Here is a 13,266-nt window from a genome sequence, read left to right on the forward strand (position 1 = left end):
TGTAACGCTGAGTGTTTATTCGTGGGAGGGTTCGATGAAGCTGATATGCTGGCCTTTAAAAACACATGGGAACGCCTTCGAGATGAGACAACGTTCAAAGACTACAGGTAAGACCTAACATTGTTACTGTACTTTGGATTTCGTAGAGCATTTGTATCATTTTACTTTCTTCAAACTAATCCATGCCCATACGCTATTTTGTAAAATTGTTTATGAAGAGATATCCACACTCTTCATCACCTCTGATCAAGTTATGTCAAATTATGAAACGCAATGGACCAGTTTTCTGAGGAAGCTCATAGATCTCCATAGGAAAGATGTGAAGCAGCCTATCAAGACAAAAACATTTCCAATGGATTTGTTTCTTTTGGTGAAATTAATGGCTGGTCACCCCTTTAGACTGACCGAAGGGACTTTTTCTAATACAGCTGTTATAGTGCTACATTTTCACACTCCTTTCCTTTGAAGATAATTATTTCCCTGGTAACTCAGTGAGTCATACATGTGTGGTTAGCTCATAAGGGATTATAAGATACTGTTTTGAGTTTTCCATGTCTCACTATTGTCTGCATCCTCTTAAAATTGGATGCCCTATTTCCTAGCACATTTCCTTTCACAAACATTATAATAAAGTAAACAATTAAAAAAAAAGTTTGCCAACTATTCAATAACATTGGTGGATCCTCTTGCTTCACTGTGAAAAGAAAATCCTTCTTATAGTATCCGTATTTAATAAATTATAATTATAACTTTTTTTAGTGACATAATTGTATTGCGATTCCAGACAACCCCTTTAAATCCGTATGTCCTATGAAATGCAGCGTTTGCTCCTCCACAGCCTCCTGTGAAGCCATGGCGTCCACTCGTCCCCTCCTGCTCTTGGTCCTGTGCAGCCTGACTCTCACTGACGCTCAGTTCAGGCTGTTCAACCTGCGGGCCAGCGACCTGTCCGCCAACCTCCTGGGAACCACAGACGCTTATGTCAAAGTGTTCTGCGGCTCCTCCAATCTTGGTGAAACATCTGTCAGCAGGAATGAGAAAAACCCCTGGTGGGAGGAGGAGTTCACCACTTACAAGGGCCAGGAGAATGACGTGATGAAGCTGGAGGTTTTCGACAGTGACATCCTCTTAGACGACCAGCTGGGAGTCTGCCAGCGTCAACTCAAACTGGGAACACATACGCATGACTGCTTCCTGAAGAAAGGGGGCACCCTCCATTATACCTACACACTGGGCTGATGAGGCGCGCAGCTATGTCTGACCTTAAGTCATCACATACTAATGGTTCCAAATCTGTGATTAACTCAATCAATAAACATTTGGGTAGCACTATCATACGTTTCTTAGATTGTCAACAAGAAATAAAGTGTGACGGAGCAACCAAACTCTGTGTTTTCAGTCATTTTACAAAATATTGTGGTATTGAAAGTTATAAATAATAATTTAACCTACTTTTGACTGGAGATTACTACCTGCAGGGTCGAATTTTATACATTTCTAGTGAAATAAATTCACTGACACTGTTGTTGTAAATAGTTTTTATTTTAATAAAAAGGAATCTAAAATGCTTGCAAACTTACAAAGTGAACTTACAAAGTGAACAGTGCAACAAAATGTGGTTCTGGAAATGAATGACGAGTATTATATAGGTATATAGGCACGTTTATGTGGAGAGGACCATCATGGACCGGATAGGGCCAGGCTATGGCCAGGGGACCGCCCGTTCGCATTCCCCCAGCGGCTGAAGAATGCGAAAACAGGTGGCTGCAGCCGGGGGAGTGGGTGGAGCGGCGGCGGTGGTGAACGTAGTGGTGGAGCAGCTCCTGGAGGGTCTGCCACCCCGGACGTCGGTGTGGGTCTGATACAACCGTCCGGTGACACTGAAGGTCGCCATCACCCTGGCGGTTCATCCCGGCTGCCAGCGGGAGGCCGATTGGCCCCCAGTGGTGGCGGCATCGTGGGTGAGTATTAAGTGTGTGCATGGGGATATTCACGATTACCCAGTGGTGCCAATAGAGATTAGATATGGGGGGGGAAAGCATAAAGTAAAGGTTGCGGTTAGCACCCGCCTTACACACCCTCTAATCTTGGGGACAGATTGGGCAGGGGTTCATAAATTAGAGGGCAGTACGCATTGTGCTGTGCTCAGCGGTGACGCGAGGTTGTCTGACACTGCAGACAGGGAGGGGGAACCGACGGAGCCTCCTATGGAGACTCCGCCGGCTCCCAAATTACGCTCCATGGAAGATTTTCCACTGGAACAGTCTCGTGATGATACTCTACACTTTGCCTTCGACCAAGTGATACGAATTGCTGGTCATATTGTGTACCCTGACGCAGCATTATCATACCAGCACTTTTCATTGATTAGGCCTACTGTCACGGTTTGGGTTTGTTTCCTGTTTTACTTTGTAGTTTTATGCATCTTGTGTCCCTTGGTTACTTCACTTCCTGCCTTGTCCTGTCATCCCCTGTGATTGTCTGCTGTGTCTGATTGTTTCCACCTGTGTCCAATCACCTGTACCTTCCCAGTGTATTTAAGCCCCGTGTATCGTTCGTCCTTGGTCGCGTCATTGAATGTCATTCCCTGAATGTCTTGTGAGTTCCCGGTCCCCGTTTGTGTCTGCGTTTTTGCCCCTTGGCATTTTTTATTTTGACCGGGCTCACCGCTAACCCGGGGAAGTGTGCAGTTGGGCGGAGGGTGCGCCCTCAAGTGGACAAGACTATCGCAGCCTGCCTGAGACAAAAAAAGAGGTGAGGCAGTTTTTGGAGGTGGTGGGCTACTACAGGAGGTTCATCCATGGCTTTGCGGAGCTGACCAGCCCCTTGACTGACCTCAGATCTCAGATCTGGTCCAGTGGACGGAGCGGTGCCAGTGGGCGGTTGAGGAGGTGAAACAGGTGTATGGGGCAGTGGTTCCCCACAGAGAGCCTAACTTCTCTCTCCCTTTTATCCTGCAGACTGATGCGTCGAACAGAGGGCTGGGGGGCGTTTTGTCACGGCAGGTGCAGGGGGTGGACCGCCCAGGCCTCTACATCAGCCGGAAACTATCAGAGGGAGAGAGGCCAGGTACAGTACTGGGGAGAAGGAGTGCCTGGCCATCCGGTAGGCGGTCGACTCCCTGCTGTACTGCCTCCTGGGACGCCAATTCGCCCTATGTTCAGAACATGCACCACTGCAGTGGCTCCACCCCATGAAGGATACCAATGCCCGGATCACTCGGTGGTAACTGGCTCTACAGCCTTTTAACTTCAAGGTTGTCCATAGGCCAGGGATGTAAATGGTCGTGGCGGACTTCCTCTCCCGCCCACAGGCCTAAGTCAGGCGGTTGGGGGTATGTGGTCGCGAGGTGTGGTTAGCTCAGCTGCAGAGGGGAGAGCGGGGGAGTGGTTCAGGGAATGGTGCCAGCAGGTAGTTAACAAGCACAGCTGAGCAACATCCTGACTGATTGTCTCCCCTGTAAAAACTGTGAGCAGGACTTGGAGAGACTGGAGCAGACGCTCAGGGGCAAGTCCGGGGAGCGGAGCAACAAAGCCACAAACCTGATCACTGCAAAATAAAATAAAGGATATTGATAAGCAGACCCGTGCATCCTTCAACAAACCCGGCGGTAGTAGCTCCACAGAGCTGCCAACTTTTCAAAAAACCTTGGAGTGAGATTTTGTCGGGGGTGACCAAGATTTTGTCACGCACGCAGCCACACACGTTGGTGTGAATTCATTTGGCGTAGTACCCGTGTTGTACCCTGCATTCTGGTGGTTTGTGGGGCCCAACGTCGTTGAGAGGGGCGGCCTGCTGGAGATGGACAACATTGGTTACATTCTGAGAAGCAGAGACGTAGCTGATGGTCCACCCCAAGGACATTCTGGTTTAAGTAGATGTTATTTCATGCATTCTAGTGGATTTTTGGGTCGTATGCCTGAACTTATTCTGATTCATGTTCATCTGCTCATGACTTGTGGGGCCTTCTAGACTTGAGCTGAACATTCAACCAGAAAACTATTGCTGTGCCTCAATGACTGTCTATGTACCACAAAATAGCCTAATTAATAGACCTGTGTTTAAGATTTGACCAATTTAGGTTGTTTTGAATGGTATTCAACTAACTCTTAACTGAAACCTCACATATATTGTTAATAATTGTATTCTTAAGAGCACTTAATGATTTATGTTCAGCAAAAAATGACAAGTTTAGTTAGGGAAAAATATTTTTCATTATCAAACAAAAAAGTGCAACAAATAAAGTGCTTAAACAGTAGCCCTTCAAAGCAAAACAATGGATACACATAATATAAATACACATAAATAAAATAACAAAAGATGAGGTATTAAGAAGGAGATCAGAAGCTGGTTAGTCATTTTTTATCAAGCATTGTTTATTAAGGCTTAATAAACAATGCTATGATGTTTTGAGCATGCAGTACACCAAGAGGTTAACAAGGTGCTCTCCTGCTGCTTGTTGTGACAGTTTACATTCACCACTCAAAATCACACAAACACAACTAATCAGTTCTTTCAAGATTTAAAGTTTAAGAGAGTGAGTACTTAATTGAACCACATGTCATTAACGTACCTTAGTCTTTGCTCCTCCTGAGTTTCTCCCGCGGTTGTGTCTGTTTGAAAATCTTCTTCTGTTGCTAACTCCGGGACTCTTCGGGGTAAACAGGATGTCTATGCAGCGAATAGGTTCACAGACGCGCTCCTTAGCGCCGTCTATCGTCGGGGAGTTTGAAAAGGAACGAACGCGCTTCGGCCCAAAATCCGAATTTCTTTTTTTGCCGTGAGAAATTGGTTGTGTGGCGTGAGTGCGTGTGAAAACATGCAAAAGCGTGTGTCACACGGCGAAACCGTGAGAGTTGGTAGATCTGGCTCCATCACAGCTACATAGTGATTCCTTCGGTTGAGTTCAGCATCGTGTCTCAATATCAGTCAACTCCACTGAAGAGTTCAGTTCATCCAAGATTGATCATCTTGTCAATAGTGCCACAAGCTGTCTGCGAATGACACTGGACTCAGTTGATCCTCTATATAATAACTCCAAAGAAGTTTGCTCCTTGGTATAACCCTCAAAGAGGGAAATTTAAGCGAACAGTGTAAAAACTTGGCGTTCCAACAATTTAGAAGAATCTAGGTTAGTTTGGCAAGACAGTCTTAAAGAATATAAGCAGGCCCTCCGTAATGAAGAGCAGCCGGCTTGTTACCGTTAATAGAGAGAAATTAAAACACCAGGTTTCTCTTCAGCTGTCACGTCCCTCTGATGGAACCCAAACGCAGACCAGACCAGATGGGTTCAGGTGAAAACAAAGAGTCTTTATTGACACTGTGCAGGAGTAGTCCAACGTGCAGAATGGCGAGTCAAGGTGAGGTGGTGGGGGTGGAGGCGTCTCCGTGGCCAGGCGAGGTTGACGGGTTCCCAGGTGCAGAACTAGAAAACAGGACAAAAGACAAGTAAGTGTTTCTCAAGGGAATTCTCGGGATCTCAGTAAGTAGCGGTGGTAGCGAATGCAGGCACACGTACTACTTCGTCTAACAATCCGGCAAGGACTGGATGTCGGTCTCAGCTTAACTAGGGTGGCTAATCAAGATCAGGTGTGTTGGCTTGATTGGCCGCAGGCCTGGAACTCTCCGCCTCTCCACGTTGCTCGGTAACCATGAAAAACAAACAGACAATAGGGAAACATGCTCAGGGAGCTGGGGTCGTGACAGTACCCCCCCTCCGACGGACGCCCCCGGGCGGACCACCCGGTGCACCGGGGTGGCGTTGGTGGAACACCCTCAGCAGGTCAGCGTCCAGGATCTGACGCCGCGGAACCCAGCACCTTGCTTCTGGACCATAGCCCCTCCAGTCCACAAGGTACTGGAAACCCCGGCCTCGTCGCCGGGAGTCCATGATGCGTCGCACCGTGTAGGCAGGACCTCCGTCAATCATCCGAGGGGGAGGAGGCCGAGAGGGAGGGGGTAGCAGGGGACTGAGAAGGACCGGCTTGATGCGGGATACATGAAAAGCAGGATGTACCTTGAGGGATTTGGGAAGCCTCAGCCGGACAACTGCCGGGTTGATGACCCTCTCTACCTTGAACGGCCCAATATACTTGGGGTTCAGCTTCTTGGATTCAGTTCGCAGTGGAAGGTCCCGGGTGGCCAACCAGACCTTGTCCCCCACCTTATAGTGGGGTGCGGGGGAACGGCGACGGTTGGCCTGGGCCTGGTACTGACCAGAAGCTCTCAAGAGGGCTGCCCTGGCCTGGTGCCATGTCCGGTGGCAGCGCCGGAAATGAGCCTGGACCGAGGGAACCGCAATCTCCTTCTCCTGCGAGGGGAACAACGGGGGTTGATAGCCGTATAGGCATTGAAAGGGCGACATACCTGTGGCGGCGGTAGGGAGCGTGTTGTGGGCATACTCAGCCCAAGGCAGCCGGGAGGACCAAGTGGTGGGGTTAGAAGAGACCAGGCATCGCAGTGTTGCCTCCATCTTCTGGTTGGCCCTCTCCGCTTGGCCGTTGGACTGGGGGTGGAATCCGGAGGAGAGACTGGCAGTGGCGCCGATGGCAGTGCAGAATGCCTTCCATACCGCCGATGTGAATTGGGGACCTCGGTCGGATACGATGTCCCTCGGCAGACCGTGGATCCTAAAAACCTCCTTGACCAGGATAGCAGCAGTCTGTGTAGCTGAGGGTAGTTTTGGGAGGGGCACGAAGTGTGCAAATTTGCTGAATCTATCAACTACGGTTAGAACAACTGTGTTACCTTCAGATAGGGGAAGACCGGTTACAAAATCCAGAGCCAGGTGGGACCAGGGCCGCCTGGGAATTGGTAGAGGGTGAAGTAGTCCTGCACTGGGTCGATTTGTTCCCTTATTCCGTGCACAGACTGGACAGGCAGCGACAAACCCCTGAGTGTCCTTTCCCATGGCTGGCCACCAGAAGCGTCTGCGCAACAGCGCCATGGTACGGGCCACGCCCGGATGGCAAGCAATCCTCGAGGCGTGTGCCCACTGGAGTACCGCCGATCGAAGGGGTTCGGGCACAAACAAACGACCCGGTGGGCCATTACCTGGACCAGGTTGGCTCCGAAGGGCAGTCTTTACCTCCTCTTCGATCCTCCAGACTACTGCCCCCACCACGAGGCTCCGGGGTAGGATGGTCTCCGTCCTGGCCCTTGTCTCCTCGGTCCTCGCGAATACCCGGGACAGCGCGTCCGCCTTGCCATTCCGGGAGCCTGGTCGATACGTGAGGGAAAAGTTGAAGCGACCAAAAAATAAGGCCCACCTGGCTTGACGTGAGTTGAGACGTTTAGCCGATTGCATGTATGCAAGATTCTTGTGGTCGGTCCAGACGATAAATGGTTGTTCCGCTCCCTCAAGCCAATGGCGCCACTCCTCCAAGGCAAGCTTGACGGCGAGTAGTTCTCTGTTCCCCACGTCGTAGTTTCTCTCTGCTGGGGAAAGACGACGAGAGAGAAAAGCACACGGGTGGAGCTTACCATCGGCAGAGCTACGTTGGGACAGGATGGCGCCTACGCCAACCTCAGAAGCATCCACCTCCACCACGAACTGACGTTTGGGGTCCGGCTGTGTGAGAATGGGTGCCGTGGTGAACCGGTGCTTTAGGTCCCGGAATGCTCTGTCCGCCTCCGGGCTCCAGCAGAAGGGCCTGGCACTGGACGTCAGGGCTGTCAACTGGGCGGCCACCCGGCTGTAGTCGCGGATAAACCGGCGGTAGAAATTTGCAAACCCCAGGAACCTTTGGAGTTGCAATCTAGTAACAGGCTGAGGCCAGTCCAGAACCGCCCTCACTTTCTCGGGATCCATCCTCACCTGTCCCTCCGAAATAATGTATCCAAGGAATGATGTTGTGTGGGCGTGGAAGTCGCACTTCTCTGCTTTAACGAAGAGGCGATTCTCCAAAAGGCGTTGAAGGACCTGCTGGACATGCTGGGTGTGGATACTGTAGTTCTCCGAGAAGACCAGTATGTCATCCAGGTAGACAAACACAAAACGCCCAATCATGTCGCTAAGTACCTCGTTTATCATCCTCTGGAATACTGCAGGGGCGTTAGTAAGGCCGAATGGCATGACTAGGTACTCGAAATGGCCCATGGGGGTGTTGAACCCAGTCAGCCATTCGTCCCCTTCTCTTATTCGGATGAGGTGATAAGCGTTGCGGAGATCAAGCTTAGTAAACACCGAAGCGCCCTGCAGGGAGTCAAAGGCAGAGTTCATCAAGGGCAGAGGGTACTTGTTCTTGATGGTTATATTATTCAAACCCCGGTAATCAATACAAGGCCGAAGGGACCCATCCTTTTTACCCACAAAGAAGAATCCAGCCCCTAGGGGGGAAGATGAGTGACGAATTAGGCCCGCTGCCAGGGCATCCCTGATGTAGGTCTCCATGGCCTCGCGCTCCGGTCGGGAGATGCTATAGAGGCGTCCCTTGGGAAAGGTGGCGCCAGGAATCAGGTTGATTGCACAGTCATAGGGTCTGTGAGGAGGAAGGGCCAGTGCCTGTTGTTTACTAAAAACCTCACCTACGCTGTGATAAACCGTTGGCACCAGAGTCAAATCCGGGGGGGGGGAAGACACCACCTGGCGGGGGGTAGAGTGGGAGCAGGCAGATTTAAGACAGTTAGCATGACAGTGAGTACTCCAACTAGTTACCTTGCCTGTCACCCAATCCAGGGTGGGGTTGTGTTTCCTCAGCCAAGGGTGACCAAGAACCAGGGGCATGTGTGGTGAGGACAGGATGAAGAAGGAGATGTCTTCCGAGTGGTTGCCCGATAACTGCATCTTCACTGGCTCCGTTCTCATGGTTACCCGTGCTAGTAGTCTGCCGTCGAGGGTGGTCGCTTCCATGGCCTCCGGAAGTTGTTCCTTGGAGAGCCCCAGCTGTTCCACCAGACTAGCATCGATGAAGCTGTCATCTGCGCCAGAGTCAACGAGTGCATTAATCTCCACAGACTGGTCTCTCTTGGTGAGGGTGACAGAAAAAAGGGGTCTGGCACGAGGGGAGGGGGTCTGAGTGGTTTGGCTCGCTAGAAGGCCTCCCAAATTTAGCGAGCCCGGGAGTTTCCCTGGCGCTGAGGACAGGAAGAGATGTAATGGCCCGCACGTCCGCAGTAGAGGCAGCTCCTGGTATCTCGCCGCCGCTGGCGCTCTTCAGTGGACAACCCCTGTCTGCCCACCTGCATTGGTTCAGGGTCAGGCAGTCTCACCTCCCTTGTCTCGCTAAGTGTCGGGCGATTGGGGTGCCCTGTGCCTTGAAAGAAATTGGGTGACCGTGGATGGTTTGGCAATCCCAACCGTCTCTCCCTTCTTCTCTCCCGACATCTGTTATCCACCCGGATGGACAAGGCCACCAGGTCTTCGAGATTCTGTGGCTCAGGATAGGAAATTAACTCGTCCTTCAGTGGCTCGGTCAACCCCTGGTAGAACACTGCCTGTAGGGACTCGTTGTTCCACCCACTCTCTACAGCCAGTGTTCGGAATTCAATCACATATTCTGCCACGCTGCGGTTTCCCTGACGCACAGCGAACAGGCGCTTTGCTGCATCCTTACCCCGGGTGGGGTGATCGAACAGCCTCCTCAGCTCTGCCGTGAATTCCTGGTATGCGGTGGTACAGGGGTCTCGTTGCTCCCAAATAGCCGAAGCCCACTCCAGCGCTTTTCCCCGGAGCAGCCCAATAACAAAGGCTATCTTAGCCTTGTCCGAGTGGTAGGTTTGAGGTTGGAGGTCAAAAACCAGACCGCATTGTAACAAGAAGGATCTGCAACCTCCCAGATCTCCCTCATACCTCTCCGGTGTGGGCACCTTGGGCTCCCGGACCGATGGGGAAACTTCTCCAGCCTCGACCAGGGCTGGGGGTGATGCAGTTGGCGGAGACGCAGCAGGAGCATTTAGCTGGGCCTGAATGGCAGACAGGCTGGCAGATAAGGCTTGTACCGACGACATGATCTCCTGTAGGGCGGTGCTGTGTTGCCCTAACAAATTTCCTTGTAGGGACACCGCATGGCTCACAGAGTCTAGATCCGCTGGGTTCATGGTGGCCGGATTGTTCTGTCACGTCCCTCTGATGGAACCCAAACGCAGACCAGACCAGATGGGTTCAGGTGAAAACAAAGAGTCTTTATTGACACTGTGCAGGAGTAGTCCAACGTGCAGAATGGCGAGTCAAGGTGAGGTGGTGGGGGTGGAGGCGTCTCCGTGGCCAGGCGAGGTTGACGGGTTCCCAGGTGCAGAACTAGAAAACAGGACAAAAGACAAGTAAGTGTTTCTCAAGGGAATTCTCGGGATCTCAGTAAGTAGCGGTGGTAGCGAATGCAGGCACACGTACTACTTCGTCTAACAATCCGGCAAGGACTGGATGTCGGTCTCAGCTTAACTAGGGTGGCTAATCAAGATCAGGTGTGTTGGCTTGATTGGCCGCAGGCCTGGAACTCTCCGCCTCTCCACGTTGCTCGGTAACCATGAAAAACAAACAGACAATAGGGAAACATGCTCAGGGAGCTGGGGTCGTGACATCAGCACGTCTTTACTGGATGTTATGAACATGTTTGTTGACAGGACATGTACCACAGTCCTTCAAAGTAACTCAACCTTCTTCTTAAGAAACCTACTCTCTGGCCACACCCCTATCCCTCAAGAACCAGATTACTTCCTGTCTTTGTTAGGTTTCCCGCTCTTTTCCCCTAGACCTGAATTCAGACCACTACAACAATATAACTAAATGTAATATACCGCACTATCCATGTCAGGTTATCCACCGTCTGACCCCAATTTTCATCATCATCATTTACACGTGAATTAACTACATTTTAAGATTAAAAAGTGTAAAAGCTTTCAGACATATCATTTTCAAATGTTTGAATCAATCCCTTATTAGCATTGTAATGAGAAGAACCTTTCTTTATTATAGGAGTATTTATTCAAATTTAAAAGCTGACGATTAATAGCATAATTTTTTATTTGTCAGTTGTTGACTACATAACGATGACTAAATCAGAGTACAAGTTACCTATTATTATGTTCCAGATACTGGCATTAGAAAATTCTATCTAATATAAATTGAGTACAACTCCAACCCAACCAAAAGTCTCAAATCCGTCATGTTGTGTAACGCTGAGTGTTTATTCGTGGGAGGGTTCGATGAAGCTGATATGCTGGCCTTTAAAAACACACGGGAACGCCTACGAGACGAGACAACGTTTCAAGACTACAGGTAAGACCTAACATTGTTACTGTACTTTGGATTTCGTAGAGCATTTGGATCATTTTACTTTCTTCAAACTAACCCATGCCCATACGCTATTTTGTAAAATTGTTTCTGGAGCGATGAAGAGTGTGAGTCATCACCTCTGATCAAGTTATTGAGGTCTCACCATCTGGTATATCTGCTCATTTTGTTGTCATTAATAATGAACAGTTGAAACACCTCATTAAAATTCAAACTTCACAGTGTGATGACGTTATTAAAAGGACGGCTAGTTGTAGTTAAAATATAATATAATAAAGTTATAAAACACAATGGACTAGTTTTCTGAAGCGGCTCTAAATTCTTATTTCTGTCCACTGTGACCAATACTGATAAGCAGACAGGAAAATAAATAAATTCACACTTTCAAAAGGTCCAGTTTCACGTTAATTTGTTTCTTAGTGAAATAAACGGCTGGTCATGCCTTGGAACTGAACGAGGGCCCTTTCCTTTTTTCAAATACAGCTGTGATCGTGCTACATTTTCCCACTCTCAGCAGATGATTACACTCCTGTGAGTCATGGACAGTGAGGGTGAATGTGTGCCAAGCTTTTATCTTTAAGGGATTATAAGATGCCGTTAAGGGTTTATTTTTAAACATCCTTTTAGAATTGGATGTTATACTGCTCGATTTACTAGCATATTTCCTTATTTTGACCAACATTATAATAAGGTAAATAATAAAATGATCTCCCAAAGTTTACCAACTATTCAATTACATTGGTGGATCCTCCATCTTCGCCATGAAAAAGAAATCCCTCCTACAATTATAACTTATTTTAGTAACAATCTCAAATGTCAATCATGTATTTTTTCACACGGATTTTTGGGAATTGTTATGATGGGTTTCTAACATTGTTGGGAGGGATATCTGAAACAAAAAGGTCACACCGTAACTAACCACACACAGTAGGTTAGTAAGATAAGGTTCAGTGTGACACTATTATTGTATGGGGACATTTTTTGGCAGATAGCTCAGGTGCTGCAGAGTACGGATCCAAAATTCCGCACATGGTGACGTCTAAGGGGGGTCAAACGGTGCAGGCACCGGAGGATTCAGCTAAGGATGTGTCATGACACCACTCAAAAGGTTGATAAGTGTGAATCCGTGTCTCCTGTGCAGCGTTTGCTCCTCCACAGCGTCCTGTGCAGCCATGGCGTCCACTCGTCCCCTGCTGCTCCTGGTCCTGTGCAGCCTGACTCTCACTGATGCTCAGCTGAAGCTGTTCAACCTGCGGGCCAGCGACCTTTACACCAACATCCTGGGGAATCCAGACGCTTATGTCAAAGTGTTCTGCGGCTCCGCCGATCTCGGTGAAACATCTGTACGCAACAACAACAAAAACCCCTGGTGGGAGGAGGAGTTCACCACTTACAAGGCCCAGGAGAATGACGTGATGAAGCTGGAGGTTCACGACAGTGACATCCTCTTCGACGACCTGCTGGGGGTCTGCCAGCGTCAACTCAAACTGGGAACACATACGCATGACTGCTTCCTGAAGAAAGGGGGCACCCTCCATTATACCTACACACTGGGCTGATGAGGCGCGCAGCTACATCTGACCTTAAGTCATCACATGCGGCCTACGATTCACTCAGACTGGCTCTGAGGATTGTTTTCATCCCGATGGTTCCAAATCTGTGATTGACTCAATCAATAAACATTTGGGTAGCACTATCATACGTTTCTTTCATTGTCAACAAGAAATAAAGTGTGATGGAGTAACCAAACTCTGTGTTTTCAGTCATTTTACAGAATATTGTGGTATTGAAAGTTATAAATAATAATTTGACCTACTTTTGACTGGAGATTACTACCTGCAGGGCTGAATTTCTGGTGAACAACAAACTCTGGTAAAAGAAGGTTAACTAATCATACAATCTATTTTGTCTTACTGAAACATGCGCATGTAATGAAGAATGTTCCGGCTTAAATAAATCGACTCCAAGTTAACTTAATGAGTAACATTTATAAGACTGGTATCCTAGTGGTTATCGGAGTTATGGAGGGTCCAGTC

At 48.9% G+C, this 13,266-nt stretch overlaps 2 protein-coding genes across 2 annotated transcripts; both read left to right on the plus strand.

Annotated features, from left to right (window-relative positions):
• The first annotated feature begins 40 nt into the window (after window positions 1–40).
• On the plus strand, window positions 41–1,385 carry LOC144386385 (perforin-1-like). Its single transcript, XM_078087455.1, has 2 exons — window positions 41–107; window positions 839–1,385. Exons 1-2 carry the CDS (start codon window positions 83–85, stop codon window positions 1,237–1,239), a joined length of 426 nt encoding a protein of 141 aa, XP_077943581.1. The 5' UTR covers window positions 41–82; the 3' UTR covers window positions 1,240–1,385.
• A 9,769-nt stretch (window positions 1,386–11,154) lies between these two features.
• LOC144386386 (perforin-1-like) lies at window positions 11,155–12,926 on the plus strand. Its single transcript, XM_078087456.1, has 2 exons — window positions 11,155–11,215; window positions 12,372–12,926. The coding sequence occupies exon 2, from the start codon at window positions 12,403–12,405 to the stop codon at window positions 12,787–12,789; it is 387 nt and encodes a 128-aa protein (XP_077943582.1). The 5' UTR covers window positions 11,155–11,215; window positions 12,372–12,402; the 3' UTR covers window positions 12,790–12,926.
• Window positions 12,927–13,266: the final 340 nt, after the last annotated feature.

Source organism: Gasterosteus aculeatus, chromosome 13 (assembly GCF_964276395.1).
Source record: "Gasterosteus aculeatus chromosome 13, fGasAcu3.hap1.1, whole genome shotgun sequence".
Taxonomy (NCBI): domain Eukaryota; kingdom Metazoa; phylum Chordata; class Actinopteri; order Perciformes; family Gasterosteidae; genus Gasterosteus; species Gasterosteus aculeatus.